At 37.9% G+C, this 25,603-nt stretch overlaps 1 protein-coding gene and 1 non-coding gene across 3 annotated transcripts in view; both read left to right on the top strand.

Annotated features, from left to right (window-relative positions):
* The first annotated feature begins 2,452 nt into the window (after nt 1-2,452).
* CHUK (component of inhibitor of nuclear factor kappa B kinase complex) overlaps nt 2,453-25,603 on the top strand; it is a 38,595-nt gene continuing 15,444 nt past the window's right edge. Inside the window, exons 1-16 of one of the 2 annotated variants that reach the window (XM_020870588.2) lie at nt 2,453-2,629; nt 7,168-7,262; nt 8,838-8,952; nt 9,798-9,867; nt 10,693-10,781; nt 12,714-12,803; nt 12,944-13,068; nt 13,234-13,341; nt 13,952-14,087; nt 16,257-16,451; nt 17,420-17,522; nt 20,090-20,213; nt 20,612-20,763; nt 22,552-22,613; nt 23,868-23,977; nt 24,757-24,806. In XM_020870588.2, the coding sequence (XP_020726247.1) occupies nt 2,525-2,629; nt 7,168-7,262; nt 8,838-8,952; nt 9,798-9,867; nt 10,693-10,781; nt 12,714-12,803; nt 12,944-13,068; nt 13,234-13,341; nt 13,952-14,087; nt 16,257-16,451; nt 17,420-17,522; nt 20,090-20,213; nt 20,612-20,763; nt 22,552-22,613; nt 23,868-23,977; nt 24,757-24,806 (1,729 nt within the window). In that variant the 5' untranslated portion in view covers nt 2,453-2,524. The remainder of the gene's footprint in view (nt 2,630-7,167; nt 7,263-8,837; nt 8,953-9,797; nt 9,868-10,692; nt 10,782-12,713; nt 12,804-12,943; nt 13,069-13,233; nt 13,342-13,951; nt 14,088-16,256; nt 16,452-17,419; nt 17,523-20,089; nt 20,214-20,611; nt 20,764-22,551; nt 22,614-23,867; nt 23,978-24,756; nt 24,807-25,603) is intronic. The other variant, XM_020870587.2, reaches the window with a different exon arrangement.
* On the top strand, nt 11,120-11,226 carry LOC139036157 (U6 spliceosomal RNA). Its single transcript, XR_011488889.1, has one exon. It is a non-coding gene; the product is annotated as a U6 spliceosomal RNA (small nuclear RNA).

Below are 25,603 nucleotides of genomic sequence, written 5' to 3'. Positions count from 1 at the left end.
CAAATTCAAGGCACTCTGGATTGCTGATAGGGTTTGGGGGCTTATCAGGATATAGGCCACACGTGAAGTTAAGAGAATGGATGAAAATAGATAGGATGAATACAGTTATAAGAAGACTACCTGAGAAATATCAGTATTTAAGGAGTGCCTGGAAATCGAGTGATCCAAGAAGTACATGGAAAAAGAGCAGAGAGGGATTGATCATAAGAGAATGCCTTATCTTAGAAGCCAAAGAAAAATAACTGCTCCTATATACTGGACACTTATGGCCCAGACACTCTTAACTTAACTCTCATAAGATAGCTATGAGGTAGGTATTATTACCACTGTTTTACACATGAAAAAACAAGCTGGCAAGCTTGAAGAGGATGGAGCCTGAAGGTAACCAGCCAGGATTTTTTTTTTTTTTAATTCAGAAAAACCTCAAAAAGTGAAATATGGGAAACAACCCAGTTCCTCCAAAGATGGCCACTTAAGGGTCTTCAGCAGCCCTTCATAGCTCTTCCAAGTAAGAATTATGGGATTTTGGCCCTACCTATGGCTATCAGAGAAGGCAATGGCACCCCACTCCAGTACTCTTGCCTGGAAACTCCCATGGACGGAGAAGCCTGGTAGGCTGTGGTCCGTGGGGTCAGTAAGAGTCAGACCCGACTGAGCGACTTCACTTTCACTTTTCACTTTCATGCATTGGAGAAGGAAATGGCAACCCACTCCAGTGTTCTTCCCTGGAGAATCCCAGGGACGGCGGAGCCTGGTGGGCTGCCATCTATGGGGTCGCACAGAGTCGGACATGACTGAAGTGACTTAGCAGCAGCACGGCTATCAGATACACTCCAGAGCCAGATGCTGCCCACTTAGCAAATGAGTACTTCATTCTGTTTGAACAGTCTGTCACAATCTGTAGTCTGCCCAGCTATAAGAGACATGCTTTTGGCGGTACTGTGTACCACTTTCAAGTCTGATGCTCCAACTCCATGACTAGCAAGCATATATGGGAAATCAGAATTTTGGATACTACACACAGGTTACTGGTGAGCTACTATACAACATGGTTTGTATCTTACAGTGTTTAACATCCTGGTTGCAAAATTCAGGGATTTTGGGGACAACAGACAGTTGCTATAACAATGTCCATTCAATGCTTTCAAAACAGCAGCACTGCTGTGGTGCACCTACTGTATCCACCTTTAGAAGTCTCAACATGCTACATCTCTAGTGGCACAGTCATGTCCAAAATGTTAGCTGAATTCTGAGTTCACAGCCCAGGCTGCACAAATGATGGTCCAAGTGCACATAATCCCAAAGGAGGTCAAATGACCAGGCTTAAGGTCACTCTCACTTAGAGAATTTGATTCCATGCTGATATACCTTGGAGTGATTGATGAGATCCTCAACTTCCATGAAGCATACAACCAACTCAAAGCGAAAATGTGGAGTTGGCGCCCCTATTCTAAATAGGCAGTCTGCCACTCGGAAGCACTTACTGTTGCACCAATAGATTTCGGAAGCTTGCCTCTGCAACTCTGCCTGCGTGTGGGAAACAATTCCCACAATGAGGAACTACCGTGCTGGCAAACCCACAACTGGAGGTACTCCTGACAGCAAGCTCCGTGAGGCTTTCAGGGAAAAGCTCCCTAAGTCAGGCGGAGCCTTCTTTATCCCGGAACAGCGTCACATCCTTGAGTTGTTTGGGGTTATAGGGAGATCCTAGAACAGGTGCATACGAAGTCATTTAAGAGAAGAAAAGAAAAGTGAACTATGAAGCCTAATGCATCAGCGGGCCTGTTAGCACAGAATTCTTTCTAGTTCTTAGGCTTTCGCAATATTTAAATCCTCGGTGGCCTTTATCAGTGGCAGCTCAGCGGGTGGTGGGGCTGGAGGAAAGCTCTGAAAAAAGGTGAAGCGTAGACTGGGGTGGCTGCTGCTGCTGCTAAGTCGCTTCAGTCGTTTCCGACTCTGTGCGACCCTATAGACGGAAGCCCACCAGACTCCCCCGTCCCTGGGATTCCCCGGCAAGAACACTGGAGTGGGTTGCCATTTCCTTCTCCAATGCATCAAAGTGAAAAGTGAAGTCGCTCAGTCGTGTCTGACTCGGCGACCCCATGGACTGCCACCCACCATGCTCCTCCGTCCATGGGAGTTTCCAGGCAAGAGTACTGGAGTGGGGTGCCATTGACAGGGGTGGAGATAACCTTAAGTTTAGAAAAGACGAATACGGAAAAGACTGGCTTGGAAAGTGATTTTAAGGGAATGGTTTGGAGAGCTTATATTTTTGAAGACTGGAAAAACACATGTGGGTTTTCTCACCTATGAAAATGCCTAGGGAACTTTTTGAGAGAGGGGATTGAAAATACCCACCTTCCTCCCCACCGTTTCGCCGGCGGGGCTCGGAGCGGGCTTTTTTGCTGCCCCATTACCGGAAATGACGCTTACATCTCGCGAGAAGAAAGACGCGCGAGCCTCTGCGGCCCGGAACCGGCCTCGAAACAGTGGCGGAACCTCAGGCCGCTCGCCCTCCCGCCCCATGGAGCGGCCCCCGGGGCTGCGGCCGGGCGCGGGCGGGCCGTGGGAGATGCGGGAGCGGCTGGGCACCGGCGGCTTCGGGAACGTCTGCCTGTATCAACATCGGGTGAGGCGGGGCGCGCGAGGGAGCGGCGGTGGGTGTTTGTCAGGGCGCCTATGGAACACAGTGCCTGTCAGTACGTGAGAGATTGTCGGTGAGACCTTGGGCAGTGTTGTGGGCCTGTGAGGCTCAGTGTGTGTCTGTGTATGTGAGAGAGAGAGAGAACAGAGGACGGATTGTATTTGTGAGCCTGGCGATTGAGTCCGAGGTTTATCCGAGGTCCTGGGGCAGTGTGTGAGAGAGAGCTATTAGGGAGAACTTTTGTTATGACTGTCAAGATGTGTTTACAGAGCGTGATGGTACGTATGTGTCCCTCTGAATATAGAGTCAGGGTGTGGTGTGGGAGGTACACACATATCAGAGTGTGTATTGTGAGCACAAGTGGGTGAGAAGATGGGGCTGAGGAGGGGCTGCCTGTTGGAATGTGTGTGTTTTTTGTGTGTGCTTGCAGGCCTTGTGATGTCTGTAGGGCCTGGAGTAGACAAGGACGGTGTCATAGTGGGTCCGCAGTCAAGCTTTTGGTTTCATTGTGTAGGCTTTGGAATTGGGGATGCGTTCTAAGCAGGGAACAGCTGGTGAAAATGATGGTGGATTCACAAGGGGAAGGGAGGAGATAGATTGAGGGTGAGGTCCTCTAGCAGGTGGAAGACAGTTAACATTAGACTCGGAAATTGTGCTTCAATTTAACTGAAAATATTTAACCATTGTAGCAGCATTTAACAATCATATGTGAGCCAGTCTTTTCATATACCAATAAAAGTTATGAACCTTTTCCCCAGACAAATGCACAGATGCACACTCATACAGCCTTATGCATTGCCATTTGAGGGCGTCCATGCTCTCTTGAGGGCTTCCCAGGTGGTGCTAGTGGTAAAGAATGCACCTGCCAATGCAGGAGACAGAAGAGACACGGTTTGACCACTGGGTCAGAAAGATCTCTTGGAGGAGGAAATGGCAACCCACTCCAGTGTTCTTGCCTGGAGAATCCTATGGACAGAGGAGCCTAGTGGGCTATAGTCCATAGCGGGGCAAAGAGTTGGACACAACTGAAGAGACTCAGCACAGCACATGCTCTCTTGAAGGACATTCTCGGACCCATTAGCTTTATAGACCCTGGAACAATATTCCCTACAGTATAGCTTTTATTTTATCATATGTAAAATGGTTATAATAATGTATATACATCATGAGTCTGAGAGTTAAATAAGATGTTTATAAGTGCCACGCCCATGGTAAGCTCGCAGATGTTAGCTCCTGCTGCTGCTATGTTGTTGCTGTTGTCATCATCTTCATCATCATTAACTGATGTTAATAAAAGGAAATGTCAAGATAAAAGTGGTGTTCTCGAAGATTTTTTATAAAAGGTAAATCTTTGTGGAAAAACATATAAGACAAGATGAACAGTTAAGCTGTTACTAAAATGCATTGGCCTATGACCTAAGAAGTGGATTCAAGAGGGAGAATCATGATTTGCTGTGCTAAGAAATATGGATGTGAGTAGAGAGCTCACAGCATAGGGAGAGAGGTAGGGTAGATGGGAGTCTACCTGGGAGGATTAGGCTTGTTTGTGTGGCAGTTACAATGACAAATGTCGCTGATATAACAGGAAATTTTGTGAAGCATGTTTCTAGATAGAGCATAGGAGAGAGTCTTGGAAATAGGGAGGAAGGAAGGTGAAGGACCAGACATTAAGTACTTTGACAGCCAGACAAGTAGTAAATTTAATAATTTTCACCATCAGACACAAGGCACTCAGAGTAAAGAGAAGGGGTCAAGTACTTCCAGCAGAATGTTGCCTGTGGCCTTGTTATCTGAACCTGCCCATCAGTCTGGTTATAAGAAAAAGAAGGTTGCATGCTCGCATGCTTACGTGACTGCTTTGCTTAGTGCCTGGCTGGGGATGAATGAATACATCAAATTAAAAAAAAATTGTGATGGAGTATATATAACATAAAAGTTACCATTTTAATCATTTTAAAGTGTACTATTCAGTGACATTGTATGTTTACATTGTTGTGCAACAGCCATCACTGTCTATTTCCAGAATTTTTTCATCTTCCCAAATTGAAACTCTGTACCCTTTAAACAATGAAAGAAAGAGCAAGTGTTAGTTGCTCAGTCCTGTCCGACTCTTTGCGATCCCACGGACTAAAGCTCGCCAGGCTCCTCTGTCCATGGAATTCTCCAGGCAAGAATACTGGAGTGGGTTGCCATTCCCTTCTCCAGGAGATCTTCCCCACCTAGGGATCGAACCTGGGTCTCCTACATTACAGATGTAGGCAGATTCTTTACCATCTGAGCCTCCAGGACATGAGTCTTTAAATAATAATTCCTCCCTAATTTTCTCCTCCCCACATCCTCTTGGCAGAGGATGTCTTTGGAATTCATCACTGTTTAAATGGAAGAGGTTTAGCTTCCTCTAGAATCTTAGAAATCTCTCAGGAACTTTCCAGATGTTCACAATGGCCCTTCCCCAGAACTAGGACATTTGACAACTGAGTCTGTAGTGAGAAGAGAAGAAATACTCTAGGTAAGACTTGGAAACAGTATCATTACTTTTCCAATTAGAGCTTTGAGTTTGGCTTTCAAGATCCTTGTGTTTTGGTGGAAGCCACATCTCAATATTTCATCTACCCCTCTTAAATCACAACGAGAAAGAGAAAAGGATGTGAGATGGTTTATTTAACTGATTATTGGGTAGCTGACTGCTGATGGTACCAGAATCAACAAAAACAGTATTTTCTGCTCTCAAAGAATTTCAAGTCTAGTGAGAGAAGTAGACACAGAAACACTTTAAGTACAATGTGGTAACCTATATAATGAAGGTATTTGCAAAGCGATGTCGAAGCATGGTGAAATAACCAAAGAACTCTTCCTAGGACATAGGGTGGCACTTCTCACAATGTGTTTGGAAAAACTAATCTTGTAAAATGCTTTGAAAAAAGGATACTGTGGTCAATACATTCTATAAATGCTGCATATAATATTTCTTCATTTGGAGAGTCATAGCCCACAATAGTATATTAAAAGCTCTGTGAAGTCCTGTAGTAAAGAAACTAATAGAAACTAATTTAGCTTAGTATTTTCCAATCCTTCTCCAGGGGATCTTCCCAAACCCAGAAATCGAACCCAAGTTTCCCGCATTGCAGGCAGACGCTTTACTCTGAGCCACCAGGGAAGCCCCAAAATATACATAACATTTGCCATTTAGCCATCTTTAGGTGTACAGTTCTGTGGCATTAAGTACATTCACATTTTGTGCAGCCATCACCACCATTCATCTCCTGAATATTACTATTACCTTTTTTTTTAGCACCAAACTCTTCTTTTTTTGTTTTGCTGGACATGTGTAAACTTTCCATAGAGCATTCTCTGTGAAAAGGTAGAGTGAGAAACGCCTTCAAAGAGTAGCTGAAATATAAACTGAAAGGTTGAAGGATCCTGTAGGATGAAATCTTTTTTAAATAGATAGCTTTCTGCCTTACTCTTATGAGAATTTAGGACTTAATGTTGTTCATGGTAGTACCAAATTGACTCCATAGTGGTAAAAACGTACACCGGACCTAGCAGCAGCTCAGTATCTACTCATGAGAGGTTGAAGGGAGGGAGGACACTGGTTAGGTTGGATTGTAGTCTGTCCTAGTTCCTTACTCTCTCTCTGCTGCTGCTCCTGCTAAGTTGCTTCAGTTGTGTCCAACTCTGTGCGACCCCATAGACGGCAGCCCACCAGGCTCCCCCATCCCTGGGATTCTCCAGGCAAGAACACTGGAGTGGGTTGCCATTTACTTCTCCAACTCTCTCTCTATACATCAGTTATCTTATTTCTTGCTCTCCCCCATTTCAGACCATCCTGTACAAGTTGTGTCTTGCTTCCTGTTCCTGGGCTGCATTATTACTGTTGCCAGAATGTGATGAGGTCTGGCTGCTTCCTGTACTGTGCATCAGGTTGGGTTTAATTTCAGTTAGAATTGGCTAAATTACTAGTCATAGAGTCAAGAGCTGTTAGGTCCGTTTTTTAGACATGGAAATATACAGCCATTGTTAGGAGTCTTTTAATGTCATTTGAAATGCAAAAATTAGGAAATAGTTTTGGAGTTTTTTTGTATTAGATTTGGTCATATTAAAACTATTTCTTACTGTTGAGGCAGGGAGCCCTGAATTATTCTCCACATTCTAGTTAATGCTGGAACCTGAGACCCTCTTTAGCTGTCTTGACTAAATTCAGAAAGGGGTTGTTGGGGAGACAGAGTCTTTTTATACTCTAGCAGCATGTATGAGATGGTGTTCTGAAGAGATCTTTTACAGGATCAGCCTCAGTAACTTTTTGCTTGTGTGCTTTGGTGTTTGAAGGTCAGTTTAACAGCATTAGTTTAATAGTCTCATGGCTTACTTGGCAGAAGCATTGGCTCAAGAGAACTGTGGATACATATATTTAGTTAGTAAAGCTAAGAGTTTTGTTTCCCCAAGTTGGCATTTCTTTGATAGCAAGTATATCTGCACAATAACCTAATCTATAATATTCTGTTGATTTTCTATTTTGGCAGGAACTTGATCTCAAAATAGCAATTAAGTCTTGTCGCCTAGAGCTAAGTACCAAAAACAGAGAACGGTGGTGCCATGAAATCCAGATCATGAAGAAGTAAGTGTACTTGATGACTTAAGTTTCCCCAGTTTTGCAACCCAGCCAGATGTCATCATAGGGAAGGAGGCTAGGAATCCATTCTTCTTAGGATCTTTTGGGGAACTTATTTTTCTCTTTCTCATTAAATATGTGTGTTTTATTTCAAGTAATAACATCACATCATGCTTAAGTAGGTTTTGTTTATATAGTTATCTAGGTAATGATAGTATAATACTGAAGAAAACCAAAAAGTCCTTCAGGGAACTTGGAGTTTTTTAGAGCATGAGCCACCGTTTCCTTGCATGGCCCTGCTGTAAACCTTTCTCTGCTCCAGAAACAAAATAAAATGTCAGCTAGGTTTTATCAGACTCAGCTTTCCGAGGGCAGAATCTGTTTCTTTTGGGTCTTGGGCAGTGCTTATCTATTATACTTGATAGTTAAATAGCAATCACTACTCTCATTTTAAAATTTTTTTAACTCTCACCTACTTTTGTTAAACAGTGTATCTATTGCTTTGTAAAAAATTATCCTTAAGCTTAATGGGTTAAAACAACAGAAGTTTGGTGTCTCACACTTTCTGTGGTTTAGGAATTTGGGAGTGACATAGGTGGTTTTGACTCAAGAGATCCCTCCTGAAACATCTCAAAATGTTGACTGGGGCTGCAGTTATCCAAAGGCTTGAGTGGGGCTGGAGTATCCACTTCAAAGCTCATGTAGTGTCTGTTGGCTAGAGGCATTGGTTCCCCACCACATGTGCCTCTCTCTCCATTGGGAAATTTGAATGTCTTCAGAACATAACAGCTAACTTTCCCCAAAGTCAGTGATCTGAGGGAGGGAGAGCAAGTGGACATATTTTTATGATCTTCCCTCAGAAGCTACACTTTATCCTTTCCAAATAATTTCTTATTTGTTAGAAATCAGTCACTAAATACAGCCTGTACTCCAGGGAAAGAGAATTAAGCTCTTGAAGGGAGAAGTGGCTATGTTTTAAAACCTCCACAGGTAGAGTGCTAATAAGGGTTTACCCATATCTTCTAGTTGTCACAGCAACCCTGTGTTTAGGCATTATCTCTTTGCTAAAGAAAAAGTTGAAGCTTATAGAGTCATACTACTGATAGGTAATAGATCCTGGATTTGAAATAAGCACTTTTTGACTTCAGTGTTCTCAATGCATTTTAATGGTTCTCAAACTTGACTATGTGGAAGAATCACTGGAAAAACTTTTTAACAATACAAATCCTCAGGCTCTACACATGGAAATTCTGTTTCTTTAGGTCCCTGGGCCCTGGGACTCTTATTCCAGTTTAGAGATCGCCGTGTGATGATGATGGTGATATGATATATTACTAAGTTTAAAAAAATATGTTAGGAAACAATATATAATGTGATTCAATATTTTTGAAAAACATGTATTTGTACACAAGTTAAAACTTTTAAACAAGTATCAATTTTTAATTATACAAATGAGAAATTAGAATATTATAAATAAAATCAGTCTTTCATCCCCTCACTGCCCCCAATTAACTACAATTTAAAACTCAGTCCCTTTTCATTGGAAACAAATTTTTTATTATAATGCTTTCCCCTTGTTAGGTTGAACCACGCCAATGTTGTAAAGGCCTGTGACGTTCCTGAGGAATTGAATTTTTTGATTAACGATGTGCCTCTTCTAGCAATGGAATATTGTTCTGGAGGAGATCTCCGGAAGGTAGTGTGGATGTTTTGAGATGATGAGATAGTAAATCACGAACTCTAACAGTATTTGAATCCCACTCAGTACAGTAATCTAGAGTAAGAGTCAGTAAACTATGGCCTTTTTTATCTTTTTGTGGCTGCTTTCTTACAATAGTAGCAGAGTCGAGTAGTGGTGACAGAGATTGCGTAACTTGCAGAGCCTAAAGAGCTTACTCTCTGGCCCTTTACAGGTAATGTTTGCTGACTGCTGCTTTAGAACATGAATATTTTTGTTGGTGGTTGTGGTGTTTGCAGGATGGGATGGTTTTAGATCACAATATCAGTGTTTAGTGTTAATGTTTCTCTGTTGCAAATCTTTCTTTCCCATCTCATTTAAAATCTACCAGTTGTTGTTGTTGTTTAGTTGCGAAGTCATGCCCAACTCTTTTGTGACCCTATGGGCTGTCCATAGGATTTACCAGGCAAGAATACGGAACAAGTTGCCATTTCCTTCTCCAGGAGGTCTTCCCCATCCAGTAATTGTAATCAAACCCATGGCTCCTGCTGTGCCACCTTGGAAGCTCTTTTTATATATTTAAAGTGGCTATTATTTTAAATATCGTATGACTATTTTTATATATTTATCTGTGAGATTTTTCAACCTTGTAAAATTTCAAATACCTTCTCCCATTATTTTTACTTGTATAAATTTTGTCATGAAATTTACATGTCCTCTGTGTGGATTTGGTAATTTTTCCCCCTTATATTTTCTTAATCATGACTAATTTTCTTATTCTCTCAAAGTATAATGGTTAATGTATCAGTATTACTGCCCAGCAATATTGGCAATATACATTTTTAGATTTTTTTTTCCTTTAGCTACTCAACAAACCAGAAAATTGCTGTGGACTTAAAGAAAGCCAGATACTTTCTTTACTGAGTGATATAGGTATGTAATCAGTATGAAAATTCCATCATAATTTAATGCCCATTTGGTCTGTAAGAGTGTATACTGCTTGGAAATTAGAATTATTGATAAACTATACAAAGCATAGGTTTTTAAGTATAAGAAATTTTTTATTTTTAAGAAATTATCAGCAAAAATTAAGTATTACTGTTGATGCTAATTTAAAGCTAGGATATTTTGTTTTTTATTTTTTGTGTTGTCTGTGTCCATTTGACTGATAGATATTCTAGTTGCCAAAAAAAAAAAAATGGTGTGAAGTGATCTTATTCATTCCTTCCTCCCTGATTAACATAGTAAATTTATTTACCTGGGACATTGCTTCTCACAGGCATATGTATTCTTAGGGTGAAATCTTTTTAATCAGAATTACTCCTGAAAAGTTTCTAAAATAACCAGGACCTAGGCCCTTGGAGAGAGCTCAGAAGGCTAGATTATATTTCTCTATATATTTTGATCTTGTTTCTTTTCTTAGATGATGGAGGCCAAAGTCTAGTTGAAGAGGGTGAGTTAGATCAGAAGGAAAGGCTCCAATGATAATACAGGGATTTTTTTTCAATTGCTTGTTCCATTTCTTTTTAATATTAATTTTCATAAATTAAATGGGAACATATTGTAATTCTGCAGTCTTTGATTAATGTTACCATATTTTTGTGGAGAAAATTTGAGTGTCTATAAAATCGTTAATCATGTATTTATGATGGTCCATATAAAATTGAGCATCAGACCAGATCTGTACAAAAAGTGAGTTGAATTTTTTTATTTCAGTGTTTTTTTATTACCTCAAAATACATTTTAAATTTTATTTAGGATCTGGGATCCGATATTTGCATGAAAACAAAATTATACATCGTGATCTAAAACCTGAAAACATAGTTCTTCAGGATGTTGGTGGAAAGGTAGGTAAAACCTGAAGAAATGTTCTGTGCTAATTGAATAGAGTCTCCATGATGTAGTTAGCCTTTGAGGTTTGGTGCCCACCATAGCATTCTGTACTTCTTTATCGCAGCCCTCACTATACTGAACTGTGGTTTTTTGTCTGTCTCCTCTGCTAAGATAATAACTCCATTAGAGAAGGAGCTACATCTGTCTTTTCATTTCATTTTTCCAGCACAGTATCTAGCAGAGCTAGTAGGCAGTAAATTATTTGTTAATTTGGATGTTATGAAGTACATCCAAAAAATATATCCTTGGTCTTCTTTAAGAAAAAGAAAAAATATGTTTAAAGTATGTTTTCGTGCTTGCTTCGGCAGCACATATACTAAAATTGGAACGATACAGAGAAGATTAGCATGGCCTGTGTGCAAGGATGACATGCAAATTCGTGAAGCGTTCCATATTTTTTAATAAAATAATTGGGGAAAAAAAAGAGTTTACTGGAAAAACAAGGTAACATTTCAGATCAGTAAAACCAGAACAACTGTTCACTCATGGTGTTGAATACTGATTAAAGAATACAAAATGAAAGTTAAAAAAAATAATAATAAAGTATGTTTTCATATTTAAGAAAAACAAAACAAAGTCATTCTCCGTCCCCAAAGTCCTAACTTTATTTTTAATTAAAATTCAAAACCTTGATTTCTCAGATTCCTGAAGGAGTCATCTTGAGAAGAACTAGAAATTGTGAATTAATTCTTGGGAATATTTATTTTTATCAAAGTAATTTGAGCAGTTTTCTTGCTTTTAGTGCCCAAATTCCATTCCAAAAAGACATAAAGCCAAGAATGTGAACCTTGAATTGGATTGTTTAGCCTTAGGTAGTGAAGATAATGATCAGTTGGAAGTGATGAAACCTTGGTGCTTCTTCTCTTAGGAGCCTTTTGTGTATGCTTTGCACCAACTACTTGCTTTGTGTGTGTATCCTGAGACTTCAGTATGTTCTTGAAGTTTGATAGGTGTTTACTCACATTGATCCACTCTAAGACGGTGTGATGCTTCTTATAAGTTTGGAAGTCACCCTGCCTGTGCCTTCCAGTTTAACGGATCAAGCTTATTCTGAATATACCAAAATAAAAATTAATAGCCAGTCTATATCAGTATATTAAAAAGCAGAGACATTACTTTGACAATAAAGGTCTGTCTAGTCAAAGCTATGGTTTTTCCAGTAGTCGTGTATGGATGTGAGAGCTGGACTATAAAGATAACTGAGCATTGAAGAATTGATGCCTTTTGAATGGTGGTGTTGGAGAAGACTCTTGAGAGTCCCTTGGACTGCAAGAAAATCAAACCAGTTAATCTTAAAGGAAATCAGTCCTGAATATTCATTGGAAGGACTGATGCTGTACCTCCAATCCTTTGGCCACCTGATGCGAAGGACTAACTCACTGGAAAAGACTCTGATGCTGGGAAAGATTGAAGGCAGGAGGAGAAGGGAATGACAGGATGAGATGATTGGATGAGATGATTGGATGGCATCCCGACTCATCAGACACGAGTCTGAGCAAGCTCTGGGAGTTGGTGATGGACAGGGAAGGCCGATAGCTGTAGTCCATGGGGTCGCAAAGTGTTGGACACAGCTGAGCGACTGAACTGAACTGATTTAGTTTTTTACTATATGTCAGACACTGTTAAATTATTTTCATTATCATTGAATCCTAATAGCAATTCTGTGAATTAGGGATTGTTAGGAATATCATTATATAGGAAACTGAGAGGAATAACTTGAGCAAGGTCACATAACTATTTATCTTCGTGCTGGAGCTTAGGCTTGAAACATGTTTGTTCTATTCCAGAGCCATGCTCTTCACCACCTCTCTCTCCAGAGCATTATAAGGACCTTGTTCCCTTTCCTTTTCAAGTTTCTCAGCCATTTAATACTTACTGTTTTGCAGATTATGCATAAAATAATTGATTTGGGATATGCCAAAGATGTTGATCAAGGAAGTCTTTGTACATCTTTTGTGGGAACTTTGCAGTATCTGGTAAGATACATATTGTTTCTTTGAGTTTAACTGTACAGGATTATTCTTATTTCTTAAGGTTGTGAATGTAATAGTTCAAAACTCTGGTAGCTTTTCTCTTCTAGTGTTGATGTTTAAAGCATTTTTTTTTTCTTTTTAAGGCCCCAGAGCTCTTTGAGAATAAGCCTTATACAGCCACTGTTGATTATTGGAGCTTTGGGACCATGGTGTTTGAGTGTATTGCTGGATATAGGCCTTTTTTGCATCATCTGCAGCCATTTACCTGGTAAGAAATGGGAGAGAACTTTGGTATGCTTAATGAGAGTGAAATTTTCAGTACCCCTCTGGCCTCCTTTCTTTAAATAGTATAATTACTTTTTAACACAATTGAATAAAATTAAAAGGCAAAAATGTCTCAGGTTGTCAACTGAAGTAGCTTTTGTTTTCATAGGCATGAGAAGATTAAGAAGAAGGATCCAAAGTGTATATTTGCATGTGAAGAAATGACAGGAGAAGTTCGGTTTAGTAGCCATTTACCTCAACCAAATAGCCTTTGTAGGTATGTATATTTTAGTTGAGGGAGTTTGTTTCATTTTCTTCAGGGATGTAAAAGTACAGTAAAGTTGTTGTCTGCTTCAAGTAGCATTATCCATTGGAACTGTCTGTAATGATGGACATGATTTATATCTATGCTGGCCACATGAGTCTGTCTGAGCACTTGAAAGATGGGTGGTAAGACTGAAGAACTGAATTTCAAATTTTTAAATTTTAATTAACTTAAGTATAAATGCAAATAGCCACTTGTGACTAGTGGCATCCGTATGGACAGCACCAGCCTAGTGGAAAGAAGAACTGCCATTCAACTGATTGGCTTAGGTGCTAAGAACACTCTGAGAATACTGTGATGAATGGGTTCCTTAGGAAATGGAAGTGAATTCACCCGTTGGAGTTGCCTGTAACTAACTTGCACATGTGGATTTGGGATTTTTTTTAATGGAAAAAAGTTTGTCACCTGTCATTTCAGGAATTATTTGGAAGTAAGATATAATATCATAGAAATAACGACAAAGGATATAGCCATCCTATACAACCACTTTTTTTTTTTTTTTACAAAACTAAAAGAAAATTGGAATATAATGATTTTTATCCTATTTTTGTATGTTTTCTAGTTTAATAGTAGAACCCATGGAAAACTGGCTGCAGTTGATGCTAAACTGGGATCCTCAGCAGAGAGGAGGACCTGTTGATCTTACTTTGAAGCAGCCAAGATGTTTTGTATTAATGGATCACATTCTGAATTTGAAGGTTAGTTTGAATGGGGTCTACTTCATAAGACTTACATTGAAGTTAACAAACTTACTGAAGAATGGACATAAATATATTTTAATAGTGCATTTCTATTTCTTTAGTAAGCTTTCTCAGTTTTACTTCTCAGTGGTCTTATTGATCACTCCTTTGAAGTATCTTTTGGATTTTCCCCCTCTCATTGGTACCATTTCACCTCATTCATTTAGATCTAATCATATTGGATTTGGTTTGGTGAGGAAGGTTCCTACCTGGCTTTTTGCCTATATACTTACTTTCCATCCTACAGTCTGTACAGCATGAACTGCTTGTCTTATTTTTTGAAAATGCTTTTTGATTCTCCAGTCCAAGAAACTAACAGTTTTTTCTTGCCTACCAAATCAAGTCTAAACTGACCTGCTTGGGTTTATGCGGGTGTTCTTCATTTAGGTCCACCTCTTCCAAGTGCTTATTTCATTTCTCTTACCCTTTACTTCACTTAGGACCAGCTTGTCATTGCACCTTATGCCATCAAGCCCATTATCCATTTTTGTGTTGACAGATGCTGTTCCTCTGCCCAGACTGATATCTGTCTTTATGTATCCCCTCACCTGTACTGGCACATATTCAACTCTCCTTTTCTCCAAACTGTGTCTACCGCACAATGTGTCGTTTAGCCATTTTTATTATATTCTTTAGTTGTTTCTCATCTTCCTTTCATGCCTCTCCATATAGATTGTCTTCTTTAATGCTGAGATTGTTTTTCTTACTTTTATTAACAGTCATCTATCCTATCACCACACTGTTTCTATGCTGGCATTCTGTACAAAGCTGGACACATACCAGATTCTCAGTAAATATCCATTGATATGAACGAGAAGTTCTATTATGCTGTATACGTAGAAACAACTCATCTGTGATCTTTTCATATTTGTTGATTGCTTGTGGTAGATGGTGTTTATAAAATGTAAATGAGAAAGTAGTCGTAATGTAAGGTTTTACTCTTACCTTGATATACTTCATTAAATAGGAATTTGAGGCCATGTTGATGTCATTCTTGGCTCACATTGAAAAGACAGCTGGTGTCGTGATTTGGTTTTCTTCTACTGTGCCAGGGAGTAAAGCATCCCCCAGCATGTTAGATAAGCAGGACTTGGTGACACCTTTTAGTTCTTTGTTGGTTTCAAAAGTTTTTGATTTTTTTCTCATATTTTTCAGTCTTATCATGATAATCATAACATCGTTTCTACTTGTAAGGAGTCTGTGGGCATGTGCTTGTTTTACAGAGCATAAGTAAGGAGTCCTCCTTATATGTCTTGTGTTCTGTAGACTTTAGTTCAGTTTGTAGCACTGAACTGTATATCTGTGAATCTAGGCAATATATATATATATTTATATTTATTTGTAGTTTAGGTACAGTAACATCTTCTTTAAAGGATCAGTATTATTGTGAGGTTTCAGAATAAGGTGTGTATAGGGTACTAGTCATAGTAGTTCAGGGTTGCTTCCCAGGCATAATAATAGGACTGAGTTTTGAAGGATAAGGAAGTGTTAATCTGGGGAATGGGTAGGGGGAAAGATTTGCAAGCAGAGGAATATCATGAGCACAGAAGCATGAACTACAGAATAAATTGCTATTATTATAGGACATTTTTCTAAGGTGTTTGTTATATTGTTGAAGGAGGGAGTGACATCTGTTTTATTTTTATTTAAAGAAGAAATCAGCATAGCTAGTGGGAAACTGCTGTATAACACAGGGAGCTCAAGAAGTGCTCTGTGACGACCTAGAGGGGTGGGGTGGGAGGGAAACTGAAGAGGGACGGGATGTATGTGTACTTACAGCTGATTCACATTGCTATACAGCAGAAACCAACACAACATTGTAAAGTGGTTATCTTCCAGTTAAAAATAAATTTAAAAAGTAAGTTCATCCCATATTTCTGGGGGGAAAAGAAAGAAGAAATCAGTAAAACAATTACTGAATTACTTCCATTCCTTAAGAAAAGTTTGTAGATTCTGATTACATATTTTTCTAAATATTTATTATGAAAAACTTTAAATATGCAGGTAATAATTTTGGAAAATGATTGAATCTTGTTTAATGCAGAGATAATGCCCTTAAGTAGCTAGCACTGAATCTTTTATGTAGCAAATGATCTAAGTTATTTCTCTTTTTTCTTATTTAAACAGATAGTACATATACTAAATATGACTTCTGCCAAGATAATTTCTTTTCTGTTACCACCTGATGAAAGTCTTCATTCACTACAGTCTCGTATTGAGCGGGAAACTGGAATAAATACTGGTTCTCAAGAGCTTCTTTCAGAGATGGGAATTTCTCTGGATCCTCGGAAACCGGCCTCTCAGTGTGTTCTAGATGGAGTTGTAAGACAATTCTAACATACCTAGAGTATAAGAAATCTCTTTGCATAGAGGGATTGCATGCCCTGCAGTTTTTATGTCTATTTGGAATCATTTGGGGAGTGGTCCACATCTTATAATTCTTCTTTTAGTTTTATCCTACTCATTATGCTTATTGCTTTGCAAGGTGAAAAGATAGAAATGAAACATTGGTTATTTTAAACTGTATATGACATTCTCTTTGGTGCCACTTCTATCCTTTTTTTTCCCCCTTTTTGTCCTGAAGCCTATAACCTTGAAATTAGACCAACAGTCTCATAGGTCCTGTCAGAGTATGGACGGATGGTAATAAATGATTCTGGTCATGACTCATTTCATTTTCCATTTTTAACTTTGTTGAGGCATATTTTATATATCATATAATTTAACCATTTCAAGTGTACAAGTCAGTTTTGTTTTTTTTTTTTTTTTAGCAAACCACCCTAATTGCACAGCCATCATCATAAATCAGTTTTAAAACATTTCCATGTCTTCATGTTCTTTAACTACTAGTATCCATTCTGCCTAGCCCAGAAAATCACTAATTTACTTACTACCTCTATAGATTTTCCTTTTCTGAACATTTCATACAAATGGAATCATATAATCTCTTGTGTCTGATTTCTTTCACTTACCGTTATGTTTTTGAGATTCATTCATGCCATAGCATATATCATTACTTCATTCCTTTTAATTACTGAAAAAATATTCGCATTGTATGTTGTTGTAACTTTTTGCTTTTGTCCTTTTGGGTCTGGTGACTGTTTTTCACTTTAGTCCATACTACAGTTAGTTGTTTTTCTTAAATAAAAATTTAGACCTTAAGTCTGTGAGATGCATGCTAATGAACTTGACTTCACTGGTGGCATTTCAAAGTAGGAAATCTGGTGCTTACGTACTTAGAGAACCTAGAATTTTCAAGGATCTTTTCTTAATTTGTTTTTTTTTTTCAGAGGGGCTGTGATAGCTATATGGTTTATTTGTTTGATAAAAGTAAGACTGTATATGAAGGACCATTTGCTTCCAGAAGTTTATCTGACTGTGTAAATTATATTGGTAAGTATGGTTCATATACTGACTGAGCTGCAAACCTGAAGTAATATAATTTTGACACGACATGATTAGAAATGGTTCTTTGGTGTTTCTGTTCTGTATCATACTTCAGGTTTCTATGTGTGCTAAAAGATGGGTTTATATGGTTTGGAAGGTGAAGAGGTAGATTTTAAATCACCACCAAACCCCTCATTTGGCAGGAGACTTTCCTGTGAATATGACTTTCACATGAAAAACTGAATCTTCACTATTAAGCCCACTTTTTAGTTTCTTCTTCACTACTTATGCATGTTCAGATACTTCATTTTATCCTATGAATACTACTTAATGTTCAAATGATTTCATTTTTCCTCAGAGAATTAATGTTTTCTACTAAAGAAGTGAAGTGGTTAATTTCTATCTACCCAAAACTAAAAACAAGCACATTATAAAATCAAGAACAAAATTGGTCACAAGGGCTGAAATTATGTGATCTTTCCTTTTCATTAGTTTTTTTTTTTTAAAGTTCTAGATTTATAGAAAAATTGAGCAGATAGGACAGAGTTCTTATGTTATTCCCCTACCCATAGTTTCCCCTGTTGTTAACATCTTATGTTATTATGATACTTTGTTACAACTAATGAACCAATATGTTGTTATTAACTAAGGTTCATACTTTATTCAGATTTCTTTTAGTTTTTATCTGGTGTCCTTTTTCTGTTCCAGAATCCCATGCAGAATACCATGTTACGTTTAGTTGTCTTGTCTGCTTAGGCTCTTCTTGGATGTGCTAGTTTTTCAGATTTTCCTTGTTTTTGATGACCTTGAAAGTGATGATCAAATATGTTGTAGGATGCCCCTCTGTTGCAATTTGCCTGATTTTTTTTTCCTCATGATTAAGCTAGGATAATGGGTTTTTGAGAGAAAGATCAAAGAATTCAAATGCCATTTTGAAAACATATATAAAGGGTACATACTATCAACATGATTAATGACTGTTGGTGTTACCTTGCTCACATGGCTGAAGTAGTCAGCTTTCTTTACTGTAAAGTTTAGTCTTAACCTCTCCTCCTTTTGATACTGTGTGGAAGGAAACCACTATGCAAGAATCCACACTTAAGGAGTAGGAGTTATATGCCTCCTCCTTTAGGGTAGAATATCTGTATAATTTATTGAAAATGCTTCTGCTTACATGAATTATCTCTTCTCTCCCATTTGTTAATTTATTTAATCATTTATGATATAAATTTGAGTTCATGGATATTTATTTTATAGATTATAATCCAATACTAGTTTATTTTGTTATTCATATTGTTGCAGCTTACCTGAGAAGCTCTTTCAGTTGACTTCCTTTGCCTCTTCTTCTTGACCCATCAGTGAGGGTGTTTTTGTTTTTGCTTTTGTTTTTTTAAACATTTCCTTACTTTCTGGTACCATGTATTCAGGCCCATCTTTTAAATTTTCTACCATAGTCCTAGAATTGGCCATTTCTCCAAGGATCCCTGGTTCCTTTGATTGAGAACAGCATTAGAAATCAAAATTTGGATACTTGGTATGCTTCTTGCTATTGGGGTATCATTTCTGGTCACTTTTAGACTTTTATTTTTTATGTATATAATTTTTTTCTGGACTCTCTTCCCCCAGGCTATTTTTTTTAAGTGTGTGAGTTTTTATTTTGTTTTGTTTGTTTGGTCTATCAGAGGAAGCCTCAGGATTAAGTGTGGGTATATAAAAATAGAAGAAAAGTTAGTTGAGGCTATTTATCATTATTAGGGGAGGCAAAGATTTTTTCCAGATATACAGCTTTATTTGTTTGACATCTGTTTCAGATAATGTGTTTTCTCAATGTGAAACCTAGTGTAGCACCCTTTCTCTGAAGATTTTCATTGGAAAAGAATAACAGAATATAATCACCACCTTAAAGTATGAGATGAATCTCTCTTCAATCTTGGAGAATTATATAATGTTAAAATGAAATTTCATTGAACTTAATATCTACCTGCCATTGTTTTAGAAAGAAGCATCCCCTTTACCAAAGAAAAGACAAGAGATTATCATAAATAGATAATTTCATAAGTCTTACATTGAGAAAGGCATATCTTATTAAAATACTATTTACCCAGTGTGTTTTTCTAAAGCTGAGTTGGTAGTCCAAGACATGAAATTTGTTATTCAGAAGCAAAAAAAAGACTATAGCAGATTGTGGAGTACTTGGGACTTAGTTTAGAACTTCAAAGGAATAAAGAATTTGGATTATTGAAGAGGAAAAAAAAAAAGATCCCAGATTGGAGAGAAACAAGGAAGAAAAAGACAGATACAGGAATAATTGTAAGCTTTGTGATTATGTAGTTAATTATGTCTTCATTTTTATTTCCCCTTGTATATGGAGCAGGGCTCAAGTACATGTGCAGGTGTTCAATAAATTTACACTGACTGAATGGACCTATAACAAGTGGTTCTTCCTAGCATCTGGTTTCTAGCATCTATAGGAATGCTATTTGTATGGACAGAAAATCACAAAGAATAATAAATGAACTCTAGAATCTTAAAAAGTAATTCCCCTTTCCTTTCCCTCATCTTCTTACACATAGTACAGGACAGCAAAATACAGCTTCCAATTATCCAGCTGCGTAAAGTATGGGCTGAAGCAGTACACTATGTATCTGGGCTGAAAGAAGACTACAGCAGGCTCTTTCAGGGACAGAGAGCAGCCATGTAAGTGAATTCTCTTGTTTATAGGCACAGTGTCATGTGCATTCATGCTCAAGAATTAAATTTTGCTACTTTTCACTAGTCAATATCCCATGCAAAAATATATTACTGGGCCAGTTTGCAATGTAATATTCTGATCAGGCATGTAGAATTCTTTTTAACAGTCTGAAACCATCCAGTTGCAATAGACAGTAGTTTCTGAATGGTCCTAGTATAAGAAGATTGTTTTATCATAGCGTATCACAAGCAGAAATTCTTTAGAGATCAGATTCTAGAGATCAGCTATTTCTCATAGATTGATAATAGAAACATAGGCTTTAGGCTTATGGCAGTTTGAGTTTTTAAACTTTTGTCCAGTGTTTCTAAAATGCTTATATCTTGTTTTTCTTGCTGTGGTTTAGGTTAAGTCTTCTTAGATATAATACTAACTTGACAAAAATGAAGAATACTTTGATCTCAGCATCTCAGCAACTGAAAGCTAAATTGGAGTTTTTTCACAAAAGCATTCAGCTTGACTTGGAAAGATATAGTGAGCAGATGACTTACGGGATATGTAAGTGTTGGATAATGTATTTGAAACAAGTGTCTTGTCTCTTGAAGCCATCTGCTATGTTACCTTCTTACCTGTTAGCCAGTTGTTTCACTTGCATTCATATTAGAACAAAAGATAGGACATCTCATATCATTGTAAACTGTATTTGGTTTGAATATTAGTTTGTTATTTTTTAATCTTCAGTTGAGCGGCTTTACTCTGCCCACCCCTCACCCCCACAATTGGACTAAATTGTTCACCTTTAGAAAAATGCAAAGTGATTTAAGAATTTGATTGTCAAACCTCATTTAAAAAATAGAAAAAAAAATACAAAAAAATAAACTAAAAAATTAAAAATAGATACAAAGTCTATATTAGGGTGACTTCTTAGCCTGGGAAGTCTTAAATTACTTATCTTTCTATAAATAATAATATAAGCAATTCCAGGTTGTTTTTTTTTTTTTAATTTCTAAACAACCTATTGTGGAGTCCCGCTGTTTTTTATTGTACATAGCCTCCAATTTTTTAGTATTTAATTCTGAGCTTATCTCCCTTCAGATGTACTAAGGAAATGTAAAAAGTAGAGTTAAAATTCAAATAATAAACCAAAAGAATTGCCTTCAGCATTTCTGTTTGTATACTTATCTTGAGCAAGGTGTGTGTATTTCAAAATTAAATGATCAACAGTGTCCAGCTGGGTAAATAAGTTTTCTCACCAAAGCTGGTTCTATGATTGATGTTTTATTTCTGTTTCTGTATTATAGGCATTCTGATGAATGGCAAAACATAGTTATTTCATCAGATTATCTTTGACTTATCTTGTTAAATTGTATACCTTAGAAAGTGAAGTTGCTGTCGTGCCCGACTCTTTGCGACCCCATGGACTGTAGCGCACCAGGCTCCTCTGTCCATTGGATTCTCCAGGCAAGAGTACTGGAGTGGGTTGCCATTTCCTTACACTACTGTTTAAAAAGAATGAGGTAGACCTATGTGTGCTGATATTAAAAAATCAGTTGATCTTTAAGGCAGCAATGTTTTAAGTTGGAGAAAAAAACAAGGAAGGAAAAGTATATATAGATGATTCTCTTTATGAGAGAAAAGGAGATGTGTCTCTGTAAGAAATGATTAACGCTGGGATCGCAGAAAGTGGAGAGTGAAGGGGAGGAGACTTTTTATATCCCTATATAGTGTTTGATTTTTTTTAAATATCATGTTCGTGTATTACTTTAAAATTTTTTTCTTTTTTTTTTTAAAGAGAAAGTCATCTGTATTAGTTTCCCAGGGTTGCCATAACAAATTGCTATGAACTGGATGGCTTAAAACAATAGAACTTTATTATCTCACAGTTTCAGAGGCTTAAAGTCCAAAATTGATGTGTTGTCAGGGCCTTGCTCTCTCTGAAACCTATGGAGAAGAATACTTCCGTAGATTCTTCTGGTACTTTGCCAGCAATCCTTGGCATTCCTTGGCTTGCAGCTGTAGCACTTTATTCTCTGCCTCTGTTGTGAAATGGAGCTTTACTGTTCATATGTCTGTTGCTGTGTTTCTTCTTCTTTTTTTTTTTTTCCTTTTCTTAAAAGGACACTAGTCATACCTAGATTAAGACTCAACCTTAATTTAGCTAATTGCACCTGACACTATTTCCAGATAAGGTCAAATTCTGAAGTACAGAGTTAGGGCTTCACCATCTTTTGGGGGAACAATTCAACTCATAACTCTATTTTGATGTTGATATGGCAAGGAGATGGGTAGGTCAGTAATTAAACCTATGGCTATTTCTGAGATAACCAACTAAGACTTTTTTTTTAGCCTCAGAAAAAATGTTAAAAGCATGGAAAGAAATGGAAGAAAAGGCTATCCACTATGCTGAGGTAAAATCACTATGCTCATTCTGTGTGCTTATTAACTCCTGAGGGCTCCCTTAGAAATTCTTTGGTTTTGGTCTGTAGAGTATTTCTCATATCATTCCTGAATATCAGACAGATATCTAGTATGTATATTTAGAGGAAAGTACCACAGTGGATAAAAACAAGAGCTTTGGGTAAATGAGACTAAAATGAAGCCTCACTATGCTTCAGTTTCCATATTATATTATGGGGACTCTACCTTTTTTAGTGGGGTTATACAGATTTTAAGTGGGAGTGACTAATAAATGGTAGTTATCACTGTTATTTTTAAGACTGGTTTTGATAGGATGGCTGGACATCCTGGTTTACCCAGCACAGTTTCAGTTTACCTCTTGCCTTAATTATCAATTAGTTAAGTTAGTTAAGTGAAAAATGCTCTGTCGTGTCCAACTCTTTGTGACCCCTGGGCTATACAGTCCATGGACTTCTCCAGGCCAGAATACTGGAGTGGGTAGCCTTTCCCTTCTCCAGGGGATCTTCCCAACCCAGGGATTGAACCCAGGTCTCCCACATTGCAGGAGGATTCTCTACCAGCTGAGTCACAAGGGAAGTCCAACAATACTGGAGTGGGTAACCTATCCCTTCTCCAAGGGATTTTCCCGACCCAGGAATTGAACCAGGGTCTCCTGCATTGCAGGTGGATTCTTTACCAACTGAGCTATCAGGGAAGCCCTTATTATCAATAATACTCTCAAAATTATGCTGGTTTGGACAATATATTTTTTATGGTCACACTCTAGGTGGCAGATTCCTTCTTTACCTGGTACATCTGTCTGTGGTCTCATTAAATTGTTGCTTTCCTTGATGGCAGCACTACCTGAGGAATGAGTGTGGCAGTTGGTATCCTGGGTTGGGAAATCCAGTGTTTATCTTTCTGCATCCTTATTCAAGTTGGGAACAAGAGACACTGAAAATCGTAGAACCAAGATGCAGTGGTATCGATGGCCACTTTTACTTATTAGTGACACTTCTGTCTTTTTCCTTCTCAGGAGGAGAAAGAAAATGCTAGTAGTCTACTGTTGTCAGGAGAGAAGCCTGAAATAAGTTGGTTCTCATGTGAAAGTTTCATGTCATAATCTGAGAGACAAAAAGGCTTGAACAAAATCAGTGTTTTACATTAAATCACTTTGTTCTCTTACTGTAAGAAGTCATTCTCTGAGTTCCTCATATTGTGTGGTGGTGAGCCTGTCATTTCTTTTGTGTTTCATCATATTTTAGGTGGGTGTTATTGGATACCTGGAGGATCAGATCATGTCCCTGCACACTGAAATCATGGAGCTACAGAAGAGCCCCTACGGACGACGTCAGGGAGACTTGATGGAATCTCTGTAAGGGTGAAGTCATGTTGTTAGTGTTGGTGTCTGTAATTTTGGGTGGCAGATTCTTCTTTCGTTGTATTTCTGGAAGATTAAATGTGGTTCTTTTCTATAGTTTTTCTTTCCACAAATACATTGGCATCATAGTTAAAAAGGAAGTTCTTTCCTAATCACAGGAAATTTTGGCAATAACTCTTTGGGTTGACGTTTGCTATTTATTTATTTTTTAAAAACTTTTAATTTTATATTGGGGTTACATTATAGTTGATTAACAATGTTGTGATAGTTTCAAGTGTATAGCGAAGGGACTCAGCCACATATATATACACCTGTTCTTTTTCAAATTCTTTTCCATGACCTTTGCTTTTTAAATCGAAGCATCTTTTCATGTGAGTGTTAATAATTTTTCAAGTATTTTAAGTTGCAAACTATTTCCCTACTTACCACACTTCTGGTTTAAGGAAGGTATTATTTACTAAATTCCCTAAATAAGGTTAACTTCCTAAGTGTTTGGATTAGAAACTTCAGATTTTTTTTCTTTAATCACAGGACATAATGGTGCAGAGATGCTATATAAGTGATGGTAGATCAGAGCAGATATTTGGTATATTAAACTTTGCATCTTAAGATCTTGCTTATAACCCAGTGAAACACCCATATTCATTGGCAATATGTAATTACTTGAAAATGGGGTCATTACTCTATTCAAATAATCTTGTTCATTTCAGGTTGGAAATTATTAAAGTCATTAAACTATCTTCACATTTAGAAACATGTTTTCTCTTTCATAGGGAACAGCGTGCAATTGATCTATATAAACAGTTAAAGCACAGACCTTCAGGTAAGACACTTTCATAGTACACAAAGGCATTTTAGGAAACCATCACTAGCTTAACAAATCTGTGAAACAGGATTTTAAGCAAGCTGCAGAATAAATTCCAGTTTTGATATTGCCATTGAGATGTTTAGGGGCTTACCTCGTGGCTCAGTTGGTAAAGAATGTGCCTGCAATGCAGGAGACCTGGGTTCAGTCCCTGGGTCACAAAGTTCCCCTGGAGAAGGGAATGGCAAACTACTCTAGTATTCTTGCCTGGAGAATTCCATGGACAGAGGAGCCTGGCAGGCTGTAGTTCATGGGGTGGCAAAGAGTCGGACATGATTGAGCAACTAACACTTCAACTTCACATTGAGATGTTTATGGTACAACAGCATTTAAGTCTGTGAGAATTTAAGAAATTAGGAAGGCACAGTAATAATGTTTGAAATAGACAAAATTTTTTAATATATTTATTTCTAATTGAAGGATAATTGCTTTACAGTATTGCATTGGTTTCTACCAGACATTAACATGAAACAGCCATAGGCTTACCCATGTCCCCTCCCCCTTGAACATCCCTCCCACCTCCCTCCCCATCTCACCCCTCTAGGTTGTTACTGAGCTCTGGTTTGAGTTCCTGAGTCATACAGCAAATTCCCATTGGTTATCTATTTTACATATGGTAATGTATGTTTCCATGTTACTGTCTCCATACCTCCCACCCACTCCTTCTCCACACCAACCCCCCACCCTAGCCATGTCCATAAGTCTGTTCATAATGTCTGTGTCTCCATTGCAGCTTTGCAAATAGGTTTTTCAGT

The sequence above is a fragment of the Odocoileus virginianus genome, chromosome 7, assembly GCF_023699985.2.
Source record: "Odocoileus virginianus isolate 20LAN1187 ecotype Illinois chromosome 7, Ovbor_1.2, whole genome shotgun sequence".
NCBI lineage: Eukaryota > Metazoa > Chordata > Mammalia > Artiodactyla > Cervidae > Odocoileus > Odocoileus virginianus.
Note: the sequence above shows the minus strand (reverse complement) of the source record. Positions and strands in the feature narration are given on the sequence as shown.